General features: G+C 42.6%; 1 protein-coding gene across 12 annotated transcripts in view; it reads left to right on the top strand.

The window, feature by feature from the left end:
- Positions 1–18,693, top strand: part of LOC129769663 (potassium channel subfamily K member 18) — a 95,101-nt gene extending 76,408 nt beyond the window's left edge. For all 12 annotated transcript variants that reach the window (XM_055772057.1, XM_055772064.1, XM_055772067.1 and 9 more), the window contains 2 exons: positions 15,302–15,406; positions 18,161–18,693. In XM_055772057.1, coding sequence (XP_055628032.1) covers positions 15,302–15,406; positions 18,161–18,265 — 210 coding nt within the window. In that variant the 3' untranslated portion in view covers positions 18,266–18,693. The remainder of the gene's footprint in view (positions 1–15,301; positions 15,407–18,160) is intronic.
- Positions 18,694–20,235: the final 1,542 nt, after the last annotated feature.

Below are 20,235 nucleotides of genomic sequence, written 5' to 3'. Positions count from 1 at the left end.
TGCCCCTGCGGAACCCATATTGTGTATCTGAGAGTAGGCCGTTCGTTTCAACCCATCGATCAAGGCGAAACAAGATCATTTTCTCCAACAATTTCCGTATACAAGACAGCATTGCTATTGGGCGGTACGAATTGAAGTCGGACGCGGGTTTTCCGGGTTTTTGAATAGCTATAACACGTACTTGTCTCCAATCATCTGGAACAACATTATGCTCCAGGAATCGATTGAATAAATTCAACAAGCGATGTTTCGCCACATCAGGGAGGTTTTTCAGCAAGTTGAACTTAATTCTATCCGTTCCTGGAGCCGAATTGTTACAAGAAAGGAGAGCAAGAGAGAATTCTACCATCGAAAACTCATAATCAAGATCGCACCTATCTTGTGGTATATTTCGAACAATTTTTTGCACGGGAGCGGAATCGGGACAAACCTTTCGTGCAAAATTAAAAATCCATCGATGTGAATATTCTTCGCTTTCATTCGTTGAAGAGCGATTTCTCATGTTTCGAGCCACTTTCCATAATTTTTTCATTGACGTTTCTCGTGACAAACCTCCCACGAAATTTCGCCAATAAGCACGTTTTTTCCCTTTGATCAAGTTTTTAAATTGATTTTCAAGGTCCAAATACGATTGAAAATTTTCAATGGTTCCACGTTTCCGAAAAGCTTTGAATGCGTTCGATTTATCCTGATAAAGCTTGGAACATTGGCTATCCCACCATGGATTGGGAGGCCTTCGACGAATAGTGGAGCCTGGGATGGGTTTCGTTTGAGCGCGAACCGCGCTGTCATAGATCAAACGAGAAATGAAGTTATACTCCTCCAATGGAGGCAAACCATCTCTGGAATTGATGGCTAGAGCAATCGCGTCCGCATATTTTTTCCAGTCAATGTGTCTTGTGAGGTCGTATGCCATGTTTATTGATTCAGAAGAATTCAACCCATTGGTGATGGAAATTTTGATTGGCAAGTGATCACTACCGTTGGGGTCCTGGAATACCTTCCACTTGCAATCTAACGATAGTGAATTCGAGCAGAGCGAGAGGTCAAGAGCACTTGGGTTAGCAGGAGGTTTAGGTACACGTGTTGTTTCCCCAGTGTTCAAAAGTGTCATATTGAAGCTGTTACAAAGATCATATATCAACAGTGAACGATTGTCGTCGTACTGTTCCCCCCAGGCAGTTCCGTGAGAGTTGAAGTCTCCCAAGATCAATCGTGGCTCAGGAAGGAGTGAGCACATGTCAACAAGTTGCTTGCGGCTAACCGCAGCTCTCGGAGGCCAATACAAGCTGACAATACAGAGGTCTTTTCCTCTGATGTTTGCATGACAAGTAACAGCTTCAATCCCTCCAATAGGTGGAAGGTCAATTCGAAAAAATGAGTGGCACTTATTGATCCCCAATAGCACCCCTCCGTATCTGTCATCACGGTCCAAACGTATAATATTAAAATCGTGGAAAGAGAGATCATCTCGCGAAGAAAGCCAAGTTTCGGACAGAGCAAAAACATCACAATTGAACTTATGAATTAAAAATTTGAATGTATCCAATTTAGGGATAAGACTACGACAATTCCACTGTAAAACAGTGATATCTCCGACCTCTCTATTTGAATTAGACATCAAGAGAGATAATCATTGCAAGGAGGGACCATGTTTGCATCAATTGTTGCAAAATTGTCTTTAATACTGGAAGCATTGATATGACAATGGTTCTGATGGAGTCGGGAACATTAAAGCCGTGGAGTTGCCGGCCTAGAATAGCACTTCGGGTCTTGGTCCCTGTCCCTGTCGTATGAGGCGACTAATCGGGTGACAACGCGAGTAAGGGCGCGGTAAAGCCTATTGGAGATTGCACGGGGGAAATACCGTGTACAGGAGCCACGAAAGGAGTGCCAAGCACATCAGGATTGACGCCAGTAAGATCCTGATTACGACATACTGGTTACGACATAGAAAACGGACACGATACGGAAACGATTTCAACACGACGCAAAAGGCTGACAGTCGTGCTATCCTGTTCCCTGAGTAAGGAAGGGTGACACCTTCCTGAAACGGCGTGTAGGCTAATAGTGCGATTGCCCCCGTCCCGGTAACAACTTGGCAAGTCTTCGGGTACGTTCGATGCTCGTCTAGGCTCAGGCACTAGGTACTAGGCGTCAGATGTCACATTCCTGACTTGCGCTGATCTGGCTCTGAACACGGTCCCTATGAAGGACCGTGTCAACCCCTGCATGGCCTCACTGCTTGCATAGACAACCATGGGATCACTGATAGCGACTATGTACAACGAGCGGAGATAGCGGCCCGAAGTTGGGACCCAACAGACATGAATACCATCGAACAATTTAACAGACGAAACGACGGTAATGAAGACACACCAACGGGAGAGGCGAGCGTGTTCGCAAGGAGCGGTAAGCTCCAAAGATCACCAATTCGCAACCAGGCAGCCATAGCGAATCCTATAGGACACCAACAGCATCCACAACAAGGAGAGACTAGCCTGATTCAAGTGCTAACGCATAAAGCCAACACCACCACTTCTTTAGAAGAGCTGCAGGTCGGGAGGTCAAGCTTGATGGAGGTCAAGAAAAAAGTGAACGAGCTCTACGAGTTCATTAAGGACAAAAACAATGTCCATACTAAGATCAAACATTTAGTCACAAGCATCAAATCCGCCGTTACGGCTGCTGACCGCGAACAGAAGGAGATGATCACGCGAGCAGAGGTTGTTGAAAAAGCACTCGCTGAAGCAAGGGAGAAGATGTCCGTCGAGATACAGGAGACGCCTAAGACGCCACGAAACCCACGATCGGACAAAAGGAAGAGGGATACCCCAAGGGATGAAGAAGACCTGAAGAAGGTTAAAAATGACAACCTGGAAAACAAAAAGGAAGGTGAAGGCAGTGGATGGCGAACTGTCGAAAAACAGACGGAGAAACGGAAGAAGAAAAAAGAAAAGAAGAAAGGTGTGCAGGAGACAAAAAAAACCAAGCCCAGACGCGAGCGAAGTAAGGGAGATGCTCTGATCGTCGAGGTGAAGGAAGGAGTGACTTACGCATCACTCCTGCGGAAAGTGAGAGACGATCCGGAGTTGAAAGAACTGGGAGAGAATGTGGTGAAAACCAGGCGCACCCAGAAAGGAGAGATGCTCTTCGAGCTCAAGAGGGATCCGGCGGTCAAAAGTTCAGCCTTCAAGGAACTGGTTGCGAAGTCGCTCGGTGAGGAGGCGAAGGTGAGGGCTCTATCCCAGGAATCCCAGTGGTCGAATGCAGAAATCTCGACGAAATCACGACAGACGAGGAGTTAAGGCGCGAGTTAATAGAACAGTGTAAGCTGGACAATACACCAGGAAGGAAGGCGTATGGTGGCACGCAGACGGCGTCGATACGGCTCTCAACAGTCGCAGCCAATAAGATGGTAGAAACGACCAAAATAAAAGTTGGCTGGTCGGTTTGCTCGCTGAAGATGGTGCCCCGGGTGGCCAAGCGGATGGAGAGATGCTTCCAGTGCATGGGCTTTGGACATCAGGCAAGAAGCTGCACAGGCCCCGACAGGTCTGAACTGTGCAGGAGATGCGGTGAGAAAGGGCATGTTGCGAGAGACTGCACGAAGCAACCGAAATGCCTGCTCTGCAAACCAGAGAACGGCAGCGACCATGCGACAGGAAGCTTCAAGTGTCCCTCGTATAAGAAGGCGTTAGCAGAATCGCAGTAACGGAGATAATTCAGATCAATCTGAACCATTGCAACACAGCTCAGCAACTGTTGTGGCAGTCGACAACAGAGACAAAATACGACGTTGCAATCATAGCGGAGCCGTACCGAGTACCCCGTGATAATGGCAGCTGGGCGACGGATAGCTTAGGGATTGCTGCAATACAGGTGATGGGCAGATATCCTATCCAGGAAGTGGTTGGAGGTTCACATGAAGGTTTCGTAATCGCCAAAATTAATGGAATCTTCATGTGTAGTTGCTACGCACCCCCGAGATGGACAACTGAGCAATTCCACCAGATGCTAGACGCAATGACCGAGGAACTAATCGGTAGAACACCGATCGTCATTGGAGGCGACTTCAACGCGTGGGCGGTGGAGTGGGGAAGTAGATGCACCAACATCAGAGGGTACAGTCTACTGGAAGCTCTAGCAAAACTGGAAGTAACGTTACTGAACGAAGGTACCACTAGCACTTTCCGGAAAGATGGGCGCGAATCCATCATCGACGTTACTTTTTGCAGTCCGTCGCTGTTGGCGAGTACGGAGTGGAAAGTGTGCGAGTCGTATACGCACAGTGATCACCAGGCGATCCGGTACAGAATCGGTCAACGAAACCACGTGCTAGTTCGGAGGACAACAAGCGGTGAGCGGAAGTGGAAGACGAATGCTTTCGACAATGACCTTTTCGTCGAAGCACTTCGTCTAGCTAGCGGAGCTTCAGATTGGAACGCAGAAAAGTTGACAGATCTACTGGTGAGAGCATGCGACACTACCATGCCGAGGAAAGTTGTACCAAAAAATGGAAGACTCCCAGCTTACTGGTGGAACGACTCTCTTCGCAACCTTCGCGCTAGCTGTCTTCAAGCCAGAAGACGCGTTCAGAGAGCACGAAATAGCGCTGATAGAGAGGAACGAAATACGGTGTACCGAGCAGCTAGAGCCGCCTTGAAACGGGGAATTACACTGAGCAAAGCGAACTGTTTCAAGGAGCTGTGCCGAGATGCAGATGCCAACCCATGGGGCAACGCGTATCGAGTCGTGATGGCGAAGATCAGAGGACCTGTGACGCCCGTCGAATCGTGTCCCGAGAAGCTGAAGGTCATTGTGGAGGGTTTATTTCCGATGCATGATCCTACGATATGGCCACCGACACCGTACGCCGAAATAGCTACCGAACGTTCTCAAGTTTCCAGTGAAGAACTGGTAGCAGTGGCGAAGAGACTGCAGGTAAACAAAGCGCCCGGCCCCGACGGAATCCCCAACGCGGCCTTGAAAACGGCGATTCAGGCGTTCCCGGACATTTTCAGGATAGTGCTACAGAAATGCCTGGATGATGGTCACTTTCCTAAGAAATGGAAGATCCAAAAGTTAGTGTTGCTGCCAAAACCAGGAAAGCCCCCGGGGGTACCAACATCCTATAGGCCTATATGCCTGCTGGATACTCTTGGGAAACTCTTGGAAAGGATTATCCTCAACAGACTGACGAAATGTACGGAGAGTGACCATGGTCTGTCAAAGATGCAGTTTGGATTCCGGAAAGGTAGGTCCACCATTGATGCTATCCGGACAGTGGTTGAAAAGGCAGAGAAGGCGTCACAGCAAAAGCGGAAGGGCGACCGACATTGTGCTATAGTAACGATCGACGTGAGGAATGCTTTCAACAGCGCTAGCTGGGAAGCCATTGCCGAGTCCCTACACTGTATGAAGGTTCCTGGGTACCTGTGCAGAATTCTAGGAAGCTACTTCCAGAACCGCGTCCTAGTCTACGAGACGAGCACGGGGCAGACAACGTTGAATATAACGGCCGGAGTACCACAAGGCTCTATCCTGGGCCCAACGCTCTGGAACGTAATATATAACGGAGTACTGAATCTGAATCTTCCCAAAGGCGTGGAGATCGTGGGCTTCGCGGATGATATCGCTCTCACAGTGGCAGGTGAGACACTCGAAGAGGTGAAGATGCTTGCAACCGAGTCCATCGTCTCAGTAGGGAACTGGATGCAAGCAGCGAAACTGCAGATTGCTCATAATAAAACGGAAGTATTGTTGGTGAGTAACTGCAAAGCCGTGCAGCGAGCGGAAATCACAGTCGGGGAACACGTGATAACTTCTAAGTGTAGGTTGAAATACTTGGGAGTTATGATCGACGACCGGCTGAATTTCAACAACCACGTCGACTGAGTCTGCGAAAAAGCAGAGAAGTCCATTAGCGCGATAGCGAGAATAATGCCGAATAACGCAGGACCTTGCAGTAGCAAAAGGCGTCTCCTGGCTGCTGTATCCTCGTCCATACTGCGGTACGGAGCACCAGCCTGGTCGGCGGCTCTCGAAACCCACCGGAATCGTAGAAAACTGGACCGTACGTTTCGGCTCATGGCGATGCGAGTTGCGAGCGCGTATAGGACGATCTCGTTGGAGGCAGTCTGCGTTATCGCCGGCATGATCCCTATTGGCATCACTCTGGCGGAAGACAGAGAGTGCTACAGACGAAAGGAAATCAGGGGTATCCGGAAAACAGCGAGAGTAGAATCACTCTTGAAGTGGCAGCAGGAATGGGACACGGCGGAGAAAGGCAGGTGGACGTATGGGCTCATACCGGTACTATCGACCTGGCTGAACAGGAAGCACGGGGAGGTGAATTTTCATCTGACACAGTTCCTGTCTGGACATGGCTGCTTCAGGCAATATTTGCACCGGTTCGGGCACGCAACGTCGCCACTCTGTCCGGAGTGTGAAGATGTGGAGGAAACACCAGAACACGTGGTATTTGTGTGTCCCAGGTTCACCGCAAGACGCGAGGGGCTGCCTGCCCTTCATGCCGGGAACATAGTAGAGAAAATGTGTCGCGACGAGGGCACCTGGAACGCTGTGAACAGTGTAATCATACACATCATGTCCGAGCTACAGCGGATGTGGAGGGCCGACCAGCGTAGTAATAACCCCTGACCATAGAAGAGGAACAAATGCGAGGGCTGTTGCAAAGTGTAGTACCCCACGAGAGTCGTTGTGACGGAGTGCGCGTTATGTTGGAGGGCACTGCCTAATCGGCGCTCCGTTGGGAGAGAAATCCTGCGAGGGTGGCTGTGACGGGGCGCGCGTCAAGTTGGAGGGCGCTTCCTAATCGGTTCACGTCTCGACAGGTGAGAAACCCCGCGAGGGTGACTGTGACGGGTTGCGCGTCAAGCTGGAGGGCAATTCCTAATCGGTACACGTCTCGACGGGAAAGCGGAATCTGGAGAGCAGGGTCAAGAAAATGCTGGCAATGCCTGTTGGTGGATTGAGAGAGGAACATTGCGAGGGTCGTTTCGGCGGAGCGAGAGCCTAGGAGAGCATCATCAAATCGGTGGGTACCCCCACGAGAGTTGCTGTGACGGAGTGCGCGTTATGTTGGAGGGCACTGCCTAATCGGCGCTCCGTTGGGAAGAGAAATTCTGCGAGGGTGGCTGTGACGGGGCGCGCGTCAAGATGGAGGGCGCTTCCTAATCGGTTCACGTCTCGACAGGTGAGAAACCCCGCGAGGGTGACTGTGACGGGTTGCGCGTCAAGTTGGAGGGCAATTCCTAATCGGTACACGTCTCGACGGGTAAAAGAAGCCTGTGCTGCGGATGTGCGTGGCGGAGTACAACGGAAAAGTAAATGAGATGTATAGAGAAAAAGGGAAGGATCAACGCTAGTTAGCGTTGAAAACTCGTGAAGTGCATGAGCACAGCCGCCCCCTGAAGTAGTCGCCTAGATGTGGTCCCGGGGGGAATGAGGCTACGAGTAGAGGGCTTGGTTTTTGTGGGTGCGATCCCCACTCGACGTCTGGGTTATCCCTTCCCAGATAATGCTGGAAGAGCGTTCCTCACCTCTATAAAAAAAAAAAAAAAAAAAAACATTAAAGCATGTGAAGATTTGAGCCACAAGGTCAGTCAACTTTATAAATCCCGATTGGGAAGTTGAACTTGACGGTAAAATAGGGACAGTTGGGGTTTTTGATGTCCCTTCGAGTGCTGGGTCGTTCGAAGGTGAATTATTCCCACGGAAGCCAGGAGGAACCTGATTTTGCTTGTCCGCTGCACTCGATTTTTTAGGCATGCTAACAGAGGGTATAACCGGAGGGGCTTGTCCTTGAACTTTGGGAGTGGTCACATTTTTGCGCCGGGGATTCCCTTGGAAGATGTACGGTGTGCCCTCGTTAGCTGTATCCGCTTCCATTTCGTCAACTGGCAGCGAAGCGAAGACATTGTTTGCGGTTAAAGGTTGTTGCTGTTGGACCAATGGAGAAGCGCCCTTCAAAATTTCCGCAAAAGTGCGCTTCGAGCGTTCCTTTAAAGAGCGCTTCTGCTTCTCCCAGCGACTCTTGTAAGTTTCACAAGCCGAGAGCACGTGCGGAGTTCCTCCGCAATATGGACACTTTTGCTCAATCGCACTGCAGGATTTGTCCACATGTTGCTCTCCGCAAGTGGCACAGCGCTCCTTGTTGGCGCAGTAAGCTGCTGTGTGACCAACTGATTTGCATTTCAAGCAAGTCATGGGCTTTGGCACGAAGAGTCGCAGCGGTAGCCTCAATTTGTCCACCATAACGTAGTCAGGGAGGGCGGAGCCAGCAAAAGTGACTCTAAACGAGTCGGACGGCGTAAATTTCGATTCTTTCCCTTCCTGGGAGACTTTGCCGAGTTGTCGGCATTCTAAGATTTTAACCCTAATCAAAAGCAGCTTTTTAAATCTGCCATCTCCTTCCATAATTGATTCGCACGTCAGACCCGTTTCGGTTATCACCCCCGAGATTTCTACGTCATGGGAAGGCACGTAGACACGATATTCCAGGGTAAACCTCTGGTCGACGACAATACCGTTTGCGTCTTTCCAATCAGCTACGACAACACGCAGTTTGGTCGGTCTAACCTTCGAAATTTCTGTCACGGAGGAGTATCTTGCCAGATCTTTCATGATCTGAATAACATTAAGTGCTTTTCCGTTTGGCTTAGGCCTGAAGAAAACAACCCACGGACCAGTTCCAGGTGCATCTTCAGGATAGACCTTGACACGTGGAGAGAAGACAACAGGAGGAGAAGGAGATGACGAGGATTGAAGGGGATCGGGGACAACAGGATGGGGAGGCGAAATCTGAGCTGGGGTAGGAGCGAGGGGGGTTGGAGAGGAGATATTTGCAGGTTTTTTAGGTGGGTGGCTTGCTAGAGTTAGCAGACTCGTCCCCGGACGAAACATCCTCTGATGTAGGAACGCGTTTAAGTGTCTTCGTTGTTCCTTTATTAGTTTTTTCAACCAGAGGGGAGTCATCATCAGAGATCTCCATATCTGGAGATCCTCCCCCTCCTTCTGCCATTCACAATGCACCCCAGTGCTGATGAACTGGCAACCGCTGCTTGCTTCTCAATCGGAGCGCTTGAGCGCTCGGCACTATCACACACCACTAAGAAGTGATGCTCTCCTTCACACTGCTGTAAGTGAGCAGCGAATCGCGCTGGTATTGTGTGCGTGCAACTGAGCACCGATGTCCGACTTCGATTGCGATGGCGACAAATCGGCGAAAACTGAAAGCCGGCTGGCCTTGGCAGGCTTTGATGATTCTGCTTTTCTCACTAATTCCGAGTTCACACTGCGTTTTACGATAACTCGAACAGTGCGAAAACGCGCGAAAAAAGCACACCCGGGCGATAAAAAAAATAACAGCCAACGGTAACCGAAAACATTGCTTTAACGGAGACGCTCACAGCACATGACCGGTTACTCGAAGCTTAAGCCGAAGGTAAAAAATTATTGTTAACATACAAAAATTCGAAGCTTCGAAAATTCATAAAAAATCGATGTTCCACAAAGTTTGTCGAACATAGTTTTACTATCTTGGACTGATTTTTTAAATTTTCTACATGACGTCTATTTCATATGAAAAAAAAATACATATTTTAGATATTGCAAATTAAAGCTTTTTTCGTTAATAAAAAAAGAATACTATTTGTTTTCTCAGTGTATATTCTTTTCACCATTGAACATCAATACTCCATAACTCTTTTTAAGACACTGTTTCGGTACAACTCATAGTTTTTTAGATATAAATTATCATTTAGATTTGTCCTACTAAAATCGACACACCCTTTACAAAAAATACACTTGAATCAAAATTTTCCAAATGCTGTGGAAAACTCATATTTCCTCCAGCACAAACGGAATACAAGCTTTCATTCGAATCAAAAATACTCATGTTTTGTTATTTGTCGATTTCATTTGTAATTGCTCTATATAAATTTTCATGTTGAATCGAAAGTGGATTCCATTTTCATATAACTTTTCTTAAATTGTTACGATTTATCAAAATATAAAAATTTTATAATTTTTTAAAATAGCATATCTTCATGAGAGTTCGACATCGCACCACTATATATTAAAATTTGTTGAATTGAAAAAGTTTTTCAATAAAAATAATATATTCAAAAATATCGAAAGGTGAATCAACCATTCCATGCTAATCATTAGAGTGCACATTTACAATAATCAACTTTTTCCCCTTTGTTTCGAAAATGATATTTTTATAACATTCCTAACTTTAGAACCACTGCATCGATTCAGATGATCGACATATCAAATCAAAACCAATGAACTAGTCTTTTTTTTAAAAAAAATCAACCTTGAAAAAAAAGGGTCTTGTTTTCGCAATTATTGGTTGTGTTTGTTCTTTTTTAAAGTTTACATGGTCTCGGGACCAAGGGCGCTATATTTTTCTGTATTTTTTCTAGAAAGCTGAGGTTTTTTACATAATATATACAAAAATCAGCAAGATGTCTTTTTCGTTTTTGTGGTTATAATTTTTCAATTTTCCAAAAATGACTTTTAAAAAAAATTATGATCGACATATCAAATTAAAACCAATAAACCAGTCATCTATGAAAAAAAATATTACACGTGCAAATGTCATCTTGATTTGTTTTTGTCAAAAATCCACTCTCTTGGAGTGATTTTTCGGGTTTCAAAGAATTCAAATTTTGACATCTTCGACTAGAACAGGGGTTCTCAAACTCATTTGGGCAAGAGACCCCTTTTCCAGAATTAAGTCATACCTTAGACCCCCATAGCCAAATTTCTTTGAAATCCTATCCTATTTTGACAAATGCGGAAACTGTGAATATTCTCTTCTGCTCAAATTTTGTTTTGAAGGTTTTGTCAGAAAGACCGACATTATTGATATTGTTTCAGCTGAAACACAAATTCAAAAAAGCTGATCTTGCTATGCAAGAGACTCTTGGTAGTCAGCAAACTCCAGCGTGTAGAAGTAACCGAGTAAATATTTCATCGTAGCTGAGCGAGCCTGTCTGCGAAACGAGTGTTCAAAGAATTGCTTCGAAGATTTTTGATAGCACTCATAACATATAGTAAAGATTGATGCGATCTAGGGCTCAGATTTTTTGCTACTAAATGCTGTCTGTGAATCACGCAGTGAATGTCCAGTACCTTACGCAGTTGTAACTTTGAGTGAGCTGTAAAACCCCGATGACGACCAACCATTGATGGAGCATCGATCGATTCTCCTCTGGTATCAGTCCTCATCAGGGCTTGGAAATATTGAACTTGTTAAGAAATATTGGAAATATATTTTCATCAGCGTAACGCGTTTATTTCGTTTTTCGACACTGCTGTCATTCATTCGACGTCAAACAAATTTACATATGTGTTCATTCATATTCATTCTGTTCTATCTGAGCTTTCTTAAAAGTTCGAATTATGAGACTTCATTCACATTTATTCATTGCCATTGAATTGTCAGGAATGTTGTGGCTGTTCATTTTCCATCTATATATTGGGTTGGGGAAAAAGAAATGTCGTATGGCGTAAAATATGGCGAATATCTTGCTTGGTGGACTCCATCTTTGACGCGTTATAACTTGAGACTGAAAAGGACAATCACAACATTGTCAAAACGACACTTGTAGCACAGATTATCGTCTTTAAATAGCCGTATAGTATGACCCGATGCGATAAGTACAACACAAGATATGTTCAAGTGTTGCCATATATTGACAATATACGACATTTCTTTTTCCCCAACCCAATATAAAAATGGATTTCTGTCTGTCTGTCTGTCTGTCTTGGTATGTAGGGGTTTTTGGGGCCGAGGAAGGTTTTCGTGATAGTTTGAGACCCCTCCCGCTTCTCTAAGGGGGGGCTGCCGTACAAATTAAAACAAATTTCTACATTACTCGGGAATTAATCAAGCAAATCAAACGAAATTTGGCATATGGAGGTTTTAGGGGGTTTAGGGGGTGCTCCCTTGGCCGAGTGGTTAGCGTCACAACTAACATGCCGGGTGTTCGGGTTCGATTCCCGTTCTGGTCGGGGGAATTTTTCGTCAAAGAAATTTCCTCCGACTTGCACTGTGATCACGCGTATTCTAGAGCTTGCCACTCAGAATGCATTCAAGGCGTGTTACTTGGCATAGAAATCTCAACTAAGTACTAATAAAAATGACGCAAGTAATACTACGTTGAGACGGCGAAGTTCCTCTAGGAACGTTAGTGCCATTGAAGAAGAAGAAGAAGGTTTTAGGGGGCAATAAATGATTCTATAGTGGTTAGACTCTCCACCCCCCTCTCTAAGAAGGGGCTGCCATACAAATGATACACAAATTTCTGCATTACTCGAGACTTATTCAAGCAAATGAAACCAAATTTGGCATGTGGCGGTTTTAGGGTGCAATAAATGTTACTACAGTGGTTGGATACTCCTCCCTCTTCTCTAAGGGGGAAGGGCATATTCCAACCAAACATGACAATTGAAAATTTTCGGAAAACTCTGAAGGAAAATGGGAAAGTTCGGAAAATTGTATTACCATATGTTCTACAATCACATAGTGACTGGGGCTGTTAGTCCATTTGATGTTTGTGCTAGCGAAATTGATCTTTGTTCGAAACTGGAAATGGATTTTAGTCTGATGAAACGCACTCCTATATCTTCTTCTATCTATACCAAAAATAGGACCGCCGGATGTGTTGATAAGAGCAGAACTCGAGGAAGGAATTTAACGATTTAGGGTTGTCTTTATTCTATCATATTTTCTGTATAAAACATTTATTCCATGTAACGGAGAAACATGTGATTGAAAAATCTTGAACGAGTATTGTGTCTTAAAATAAGCCGATATTAAAATGATGAGTTTTGTTAGAAATACTTGGAATTTTATAGTAAAAGGTAAATTCAACGGGATCGATTAAAAGATCAATCAATGAACAGTTCTGCGATTGGATTCATGAACTTGCTCATAGTAAGAAAACGTGGATATTTGAAGGTATTGATAACAAAACACAAATTTTGGGCGGGACGAAGTTTGCCGGGTCAGCTAGTATCCCAATAAAAATGTACAGAGCCTTGCTTAATTAGTTATTTCTGAAATTACTCCGAAATGGCATCGCAAATCGGAGGTTCAAGCGGAAATGTCAACAAAAAGGCAAGATCTGCACGCACATTTACAAAAATTGCTAAGTATAATACCTGGCTAGGCTTGAACGGCGAGGAATCATTCTGCAAAATCGAACCGACTAGCGAACTTCGTCAATTTCATCCGCCATTCTAATAGCACAGTTTGACCTGTCTGCGCAAAAAAAATCGAGTTATTCCCAATGCGGTCTTGTCTTGAACACCATTTTCTATTTATTATTTTTTTTTTGTTGATTACACGATCTTGCACCTCTGGTTTTTTTAACCTGATTTTTAAAACTGTTTAGTTTTCATCATAGAACTAAATAAACATATACAGTTTTGGCTCATATTCCGAACAGACTCATATTCCGAACACTTGAAATGATCACTCTCCAGCCTGTACAGCAATAATATTTTCTACTAAGATATTAGTCATTCTCAGGGTTGCCACATATACAGAATATATGTATTGTATTCTACACATTTTTCGTCAAATTTCAGGTACAGAATTACAGATTTTCTGCAAAGATACAGAATTTATAGATATATTTTCAAATTCAAATTTAAATGTTAAATTAATTACAGTTCATTTTCCCTGTCTACCTTCTTACTGATAAACTTTGTTTTTTTTTTATCGTTGAGTCATGAAGCTTGATATTTAAGAATATTGAACCATATTAAAGCTCACCTTACTTCTCCATTCCTGCTGAAGTTCCACATTTTGTTGGTTCCACATTCATCAGCGTGTGTTGAGTGAATATTCTCGCTTCACAATGCCAACAAAACCAAGTTCTGAAATCGGTTGGCTTCCACAATGATGGACTCTATTTTGAAAGTAAAGAACTATGTATCGGCTCAAGGAGAGGCGTCAAAGATGAAATTGACGGAAAATTTAAGAAAAGCAAAGCAACCATCAACAAAACCATCGACCACAGGGGGTCGATATCGACCCTGGACTAGAATATGAAGTCCGATTGAGCTAATATTTTGCATAGGGTATTTTCCCATGCAAATCAACGTTTCAAAAAATGTCCCATATAATGTTTGTCAAAAAATTGACAAAGGATTTTTTTTCGGTATGACAGTAGATGGAATTTGGAATTTGAACACATTTAGCGTCAGGAGCAAAACGGTTGTGACTGGAAGATTGAAATACCTTTTTGTATTAAGAAAAGGTCGAGTTATAAGCATTCGAAATCATTCATTATTGTGTTTGTTTAGTGTTACGATTTTCATGTTATCCCCCATATATTCCTGTTAGACGTAGTTCTACGTCAAACATTCAAAATGAATCCAAAATTTGCCTGAGATATGAGCTCATTGCGTAGAATCAAACGGCGATTACTTCGAATAAAAATATGTTGAGGTTCTCCTAGAAATTATGTGTTATGCACATCTGGTTTTGTGCGAAAAATGATCCTCATCGGATCGGGTTGCCTATATATATTTTTTTATATTTTTTTACCAATTGTTGTACGGAAAACATAATCTGAGCGTTGATGCGCAACCCTCGTGTGCTCCAAGCGTATGAACGTGAGGTTTGCGGTTACGGTTCGTTTCTGTATAAAAAGGCATTGAAAATAAAAATGGTCCCGACATCGTGGAATCTCTACAAAAAAAAGGTCCGATACTGCACTTTATTTATTGAAGCTTATTACACTGTCCGGAGTACTACGTGCTAATTTTATTAGATTTCAACGAATAATATGATGGTTATTCTAAAGAATACAGAATGCATGCATAAACATATCATTGTTGAGAACTACCCATAAAATGACCATGTTCAAAATCGCATTCGTTAGTATCCAAATGACAATCGATTCTATCAGATACCCCCACGCATGTGGCGGATATTGAGCCAAATAGTGTCTGAGATTCACGCACAATCGCCGACTATGTCAATAACATACAAAATTGACTGAACAATCCAACATCATCAGCTATCGTAAACAACACATTAATTTTAATTGGAAACTTGCAAGTGAGACACATACATTCATCAAGCATTCTCGTTTTATATTTATTCAGTGTTTGTGAAAACAAAGATGGTCCACCTGTCGTGTTTCTTACGTATGCTTCCTCTAGTGCTTCATTTACACAAGATCTCATGCTATCAGATACAGAACTCCATTTCACCTTTTTTTTTCTTCTTATTTTCTTCCCTTCCCGACAGCTGCAAACGAAAGGTGATACGAAGATGGAAATCAGTTTCATACTCTGTGCGATTTATCTACTGCTTGGTATGGCACTGATAGCCATGTGCTTTAATCTGATGCAGGTGAGTTCTATCTTTTCTCCCCTCGATCCAGCGAAAAGTACCATGTAGCTACGTAGCTGGATACTCCAGCAGTTATTTGTCATCTCTTTAATGGTTATTGGCATTTATTTTCTTCATAAAGTATTAACGCATTGCAACGATTCAATAACACTATTTTGTGAAAACTTTTGTTGAAATGTGTACACCTGTAGTGATGCACTCACAATTCAAGCGCAGATTATGGAACAGCAAAAACAGATAGTATATAAAAAAAATCGTCAATGCTCACTTTCTTGCGGTTAAAATGAGTATATTTTGATCACTTGGATAACTTCTGAAAAACCAGAAAACAATTTACTAGTACAGGGTGGGCCATTTAAAGTGGAAGCATCTGGCAACCCCATAACTTTTGACAGAGATGTCAGATTAACAAATGTCATACCGCGTTGGAAGCGTCATTTCAGTACAATTTTAACCATGGAACAATACACACCTAAACAACGCGCTGAAATTGTTCAGCTGTACATTCAAAATAACTTCTCAATTGTGGCTTTTGGCAAAAAATCATAATGTCTGATGAGGCGCATTTCAACTTGAATGGAGGAGTGAATAAACAAAATTGTCGGTTTTATGCTACTGAAAACCCTCAATTCATCGAAACGCAACCTCTTTACGACCAAAAAGTTACTGTGTGGTGTGGCATTTATGCCGATAAAGTCATCGGCCCGTACTTCTTTGAAAACGAAAATGGAGTAACGGTAACCGTGAATAGGGAGCGTTATCGGACAATGATAACCGATTTTTTATTGCCATTTGTTCGTGAAAATGAATTGGACAATTACTGGTTCCAACAGGACGGCGCTACATGCCATACAGCGGCTGCCACGACCAAATTAATGCGCGAAATGTTCCCCGGAAGATTAATATCGAAAAACGGCGATTATGACTGGCCACCGAGATCACCTGATTTGACGCCTCCTGACTTTTTTTTTATGGGGATATAGGTATACACTGGTAAACCAAGGACCCTGGCTGCGCTGAAAGACAATATCCGACAAGAAATTGCTGCCATATCGGCCGAAACATTGGGCAAAGTGATGGAAAATGCCGAAAAAAGGGCACATTTTGCGGTCAAGGCCAGAGGCGGTCATTTACGAGATATCATAATCAAAAAGTAGTTAGAACAAATCTCTTTGGACCAAAATAAATGAATTTCAAAAAAAAAAAATTTTAAATTCCACTTCTTTACTTTGCTATTGCAAAAACAAATCCTTCCACTTTAAATAGCCCACCCTGTACTTCATGCCAAATTTTGATCCGTGCTTTCCCAATACTTCTACAAATTTAATTTAGTCTCTACTCTGGAACTAACAACACCATCTGCTTTCCAGGTTTTGAACCCCTTCAATCTAGTTCTATATTTAAGTGTACATATAATCATCACAACATACGGAAAATGTCGTGGAAACATATTTCATTACACAGAAGTGAGAAGTGCGATCTCACACACTTTGTTCTCCTTCAGATCACCATTCATTACAGACGATGCATTCAGATCTTAAGAATAATGATTTACTTCTTATAGAAGCATCAAAACTTGGCAGGTCAATTAAATTGATTCGAACAAGCATTTGAGGCAAGGATACCGTAAAATGTCTAGATGGGTTAATGATGAAGCTGCAGTTATTTCCACGGCATCATTTATATACTATCATATGCCGTATTGCTCGCTTCTCAGCATGTCTATTGAATCTTAGAACGATCCAGTAAACCGGCTCATAATCTTCTTGTTTCAAAAGTTTCTCAACAAAAATTTCTAACAACAACGAATTGATTTTTTAACTTATATTGCAAATCCTAAATCGCTGCATTCTTGTGGCTCAAAACAAAGTTTTAGAAATTACTGCGCACCAAAGATTGAACCTTCTGAGGAATTGAACAAAAATACCAAACATCCTTGATTTGGTTCACTTCGCCAACAAAGTTTAGAGCACATGCAGCCGATAATGCATCAGTTCCTGATTCATTCCCTCCTATTTTATTCCACAGTAGGGATTTCAAGAGTTATTCGTGCATGCAAGCGCTATTTTCTTTGTTCTCTCTCGCTGCCATATCACTTCCAACCGAAGCTCACCTGCTGATGAGAATGGATGCAAATCAATTCCTTTCGCCCACCCTTTACCGAAGGGGAAAATGCATCCAGCCATGGAAGTGAAATATTTTCGCCAGTCAACAGCAACGGTGTCCCCGAGAAATAGAGTGCAAACTATTGAAAATGGTGCATGTGAGGGTTGAATAAAGTAATATTTTTCAAAGTAAAAGTTGTTATCAAAGCGCGTTTTCACAAGATTTTGTCTTTTCTTCGCAACGTAAATCTTTTTTATGTGGCCAGCACATTTGATAAAACTATGGTGAAAAGTAATTCTACATGATCTCATTGAATTTACCTCCTGTGGTTTGGTCTCTAGTGTAATATTTATGTTGTCAAATAAGACAACCTGTCAATTTACCAAATGTAGTATTCACAAGAGTAAGGTTGCAGCTCTAACATATTTGGTAAAGAATCCTCCATAAAATCTTTATTATAGTTGGAATTACGATGTGCATCCCCGAGAACATAGCAATAAGCCATGATATATCGCAAAAAAGACAACCTCATGTTTCTGATTCCCTTAGCTCAATCAGTATACGTGACTATATTTCCGTTATCATTCGCCAGATATAGCCGAATTTCATTACCTGTCCTTTTGACTGATGATATGGTCTTTTTCACAGGAACAAGTAATCTACAAAATACGATCACTAAAGAAATGCGTCCGTGGATGCCTCCAGTGTCGGAAAGCCGCACCACAAGTCAACGAGGAGGATTTCGAGAGCTGAAAGAGAGAGAGAGAGAGAGAGAGAGAGAGAGAGAGAGAGAGACAGAGAGGTGCATAAATAACAAATCAATGAGATTTGATGTTGGTGCTAGTGTGACAAATAAATCAACACAATTCCGTGCGTGGGATATGTGCTCTTGATGTCGAGAAGGCTGCTGGAATCAACACGGGAATCACGTTCTACGTGAATTCGTCTACTGCTATATTCTAGGCTATTTAGATGATAGAGCGGTTAAAGACAATGCGCGATAGCTGTATACTTTTTTACTTATTTCTCGATGTAAATAATCTTCGTTCGATTTTTTTTTATTCGCCAATTACATTTTGAGAGTGAGTAATTTTAGAGTTTAGTTATTAACGTATGAAGTAAATTCGAATCCAAACATTTGTTAAACATTCCAAAGGAAGAAAACAAAACTAAGAATGTCAGCACATGTTGTTTAAAATACAGTACGAAATATCACAGTCCTTGAGTATATCCAGAACACGACCGCATTGTTGCCGTAGAACTACAGAATTATTTTATCCAATCGCTTGTGTATCACTTCGAATGTTATTTAAGAACACATCTAAATTTGATTTTATTTTCCTCTAATTTTTTTAGTAGCAACTAGCAAATGAAAAGCCACGTGGCTTATAGAAGTATTTAAAGATAGTCGATTCATAATTCATACTAGCTGTCGCGTAAACGATACACAAACTGGCTATATGTCGCGATACATTCCGTCAGTGCGCAATGCATGCATCTTCTTCTTCTTCTAGAAATTAAAATTAGGAACTATAGCAGCAATATTTTTCACAGCTGCCACATACTTTGGCCACAGGCGATTACATATTTGTTCCACCGTCATTATTATCAACCTTGGGCAAAGCATAAAGAACAATGTGATGTGGTTTAATAAAAAATAAATAAAACGCTTCATCTGATGGTATGAAAAGCAACGTGGTGAACCTTTTCCATCTGTTCACTTAGGATTAGATTTAAAAAAGACGGGTGAATAATGTCGGGGACATAACCGAAGAGACGTAGAACTAAACCAAGGGCTGTCCATTAAACCCTATGTAATCGTATTAAATTTTGGTATGAGTGTCGTACTGTTCGGAGTTAATTGGAATAAATCCCTTGAAAGAGCATTGATGCATAACATGTAAGATCACGAAAGATCAACAAGATCTATTTTTTTTTCGTGAACATAAGATATACATTTTTTAAACAATGTGTTTTTGTGTTATGTGTTATATAAAAATGATATTATATAACTCAATAAGAAGAATACCCAACCTCTAGACCAGTTATATTAATCTTTTTTATCATAGGGAGCCACAAACACACGTTAATTATGGTGTCGCGGGTCGCAAAAGCTAAAAGAAACAAAAAATTTTGTTGTCCGAGGCACGATTTTATTATTAACGTAGGACTACGAAATTATTGCTGACGAGAACAAATTTTTTGGTAGCATTGGCAATGGCCGGTGAATAAATGCTTTCACTGGGTGACGGCTACGAACACTTCACGAAGCAATAAAACGCAAATTTAAGCGAATTTAAAAATTTAATTTAATTATTCTATAGTAAAATTATGTCTTCAACGCTCCCAAAAACAACGCCCTCAAAAACGCGCAGAACGGTAACAGAAAATCCGAACCGAATCGGTTGTGTTGTAGTGGTAGTGGCGACAGCAACCGTTGCGGAAAAAAATCACATCCTGTTTTCCACCAAAGAACACAGCTCTCAGCACTGAAAAATACCTTCTTCATAGCCGGCTGATGATTTGATGCCACTTTTGAGCCTGGAAACAACGCTTGAATTCACGAAATTTACACTGTCCATCCAGTAAAAGTCATTCACGGTTTATGAGTCATCCAGGCAGTGGGAGCGAGGCTTTCACAAATACGAGTGTTTATTTCAGCTTTCCAAATTGGCCTTTTCCAAGGCTAAGGGCAAATGAACTGATAAATTTTAAAGCCTCTG

This window comes from Toxorhynchites rutilus, chromosome 2, assembly GCF_029784135.1.
Source record: "Toxorhynchites rutilus septentrionalis strain SRP chromosome 2, ASM2978413v1, whole genome shotgun sequence".
Taxonomy (NCBI): Eukaryota; Metazoa; Arthropoda; class Insecta; order Diptera; family Culicidae; genus Toxorhynchites; species Toxorhynchites rutilus.
This window is presented reverse-complemented; position numbering and strand designations above follow the sequence as displayed.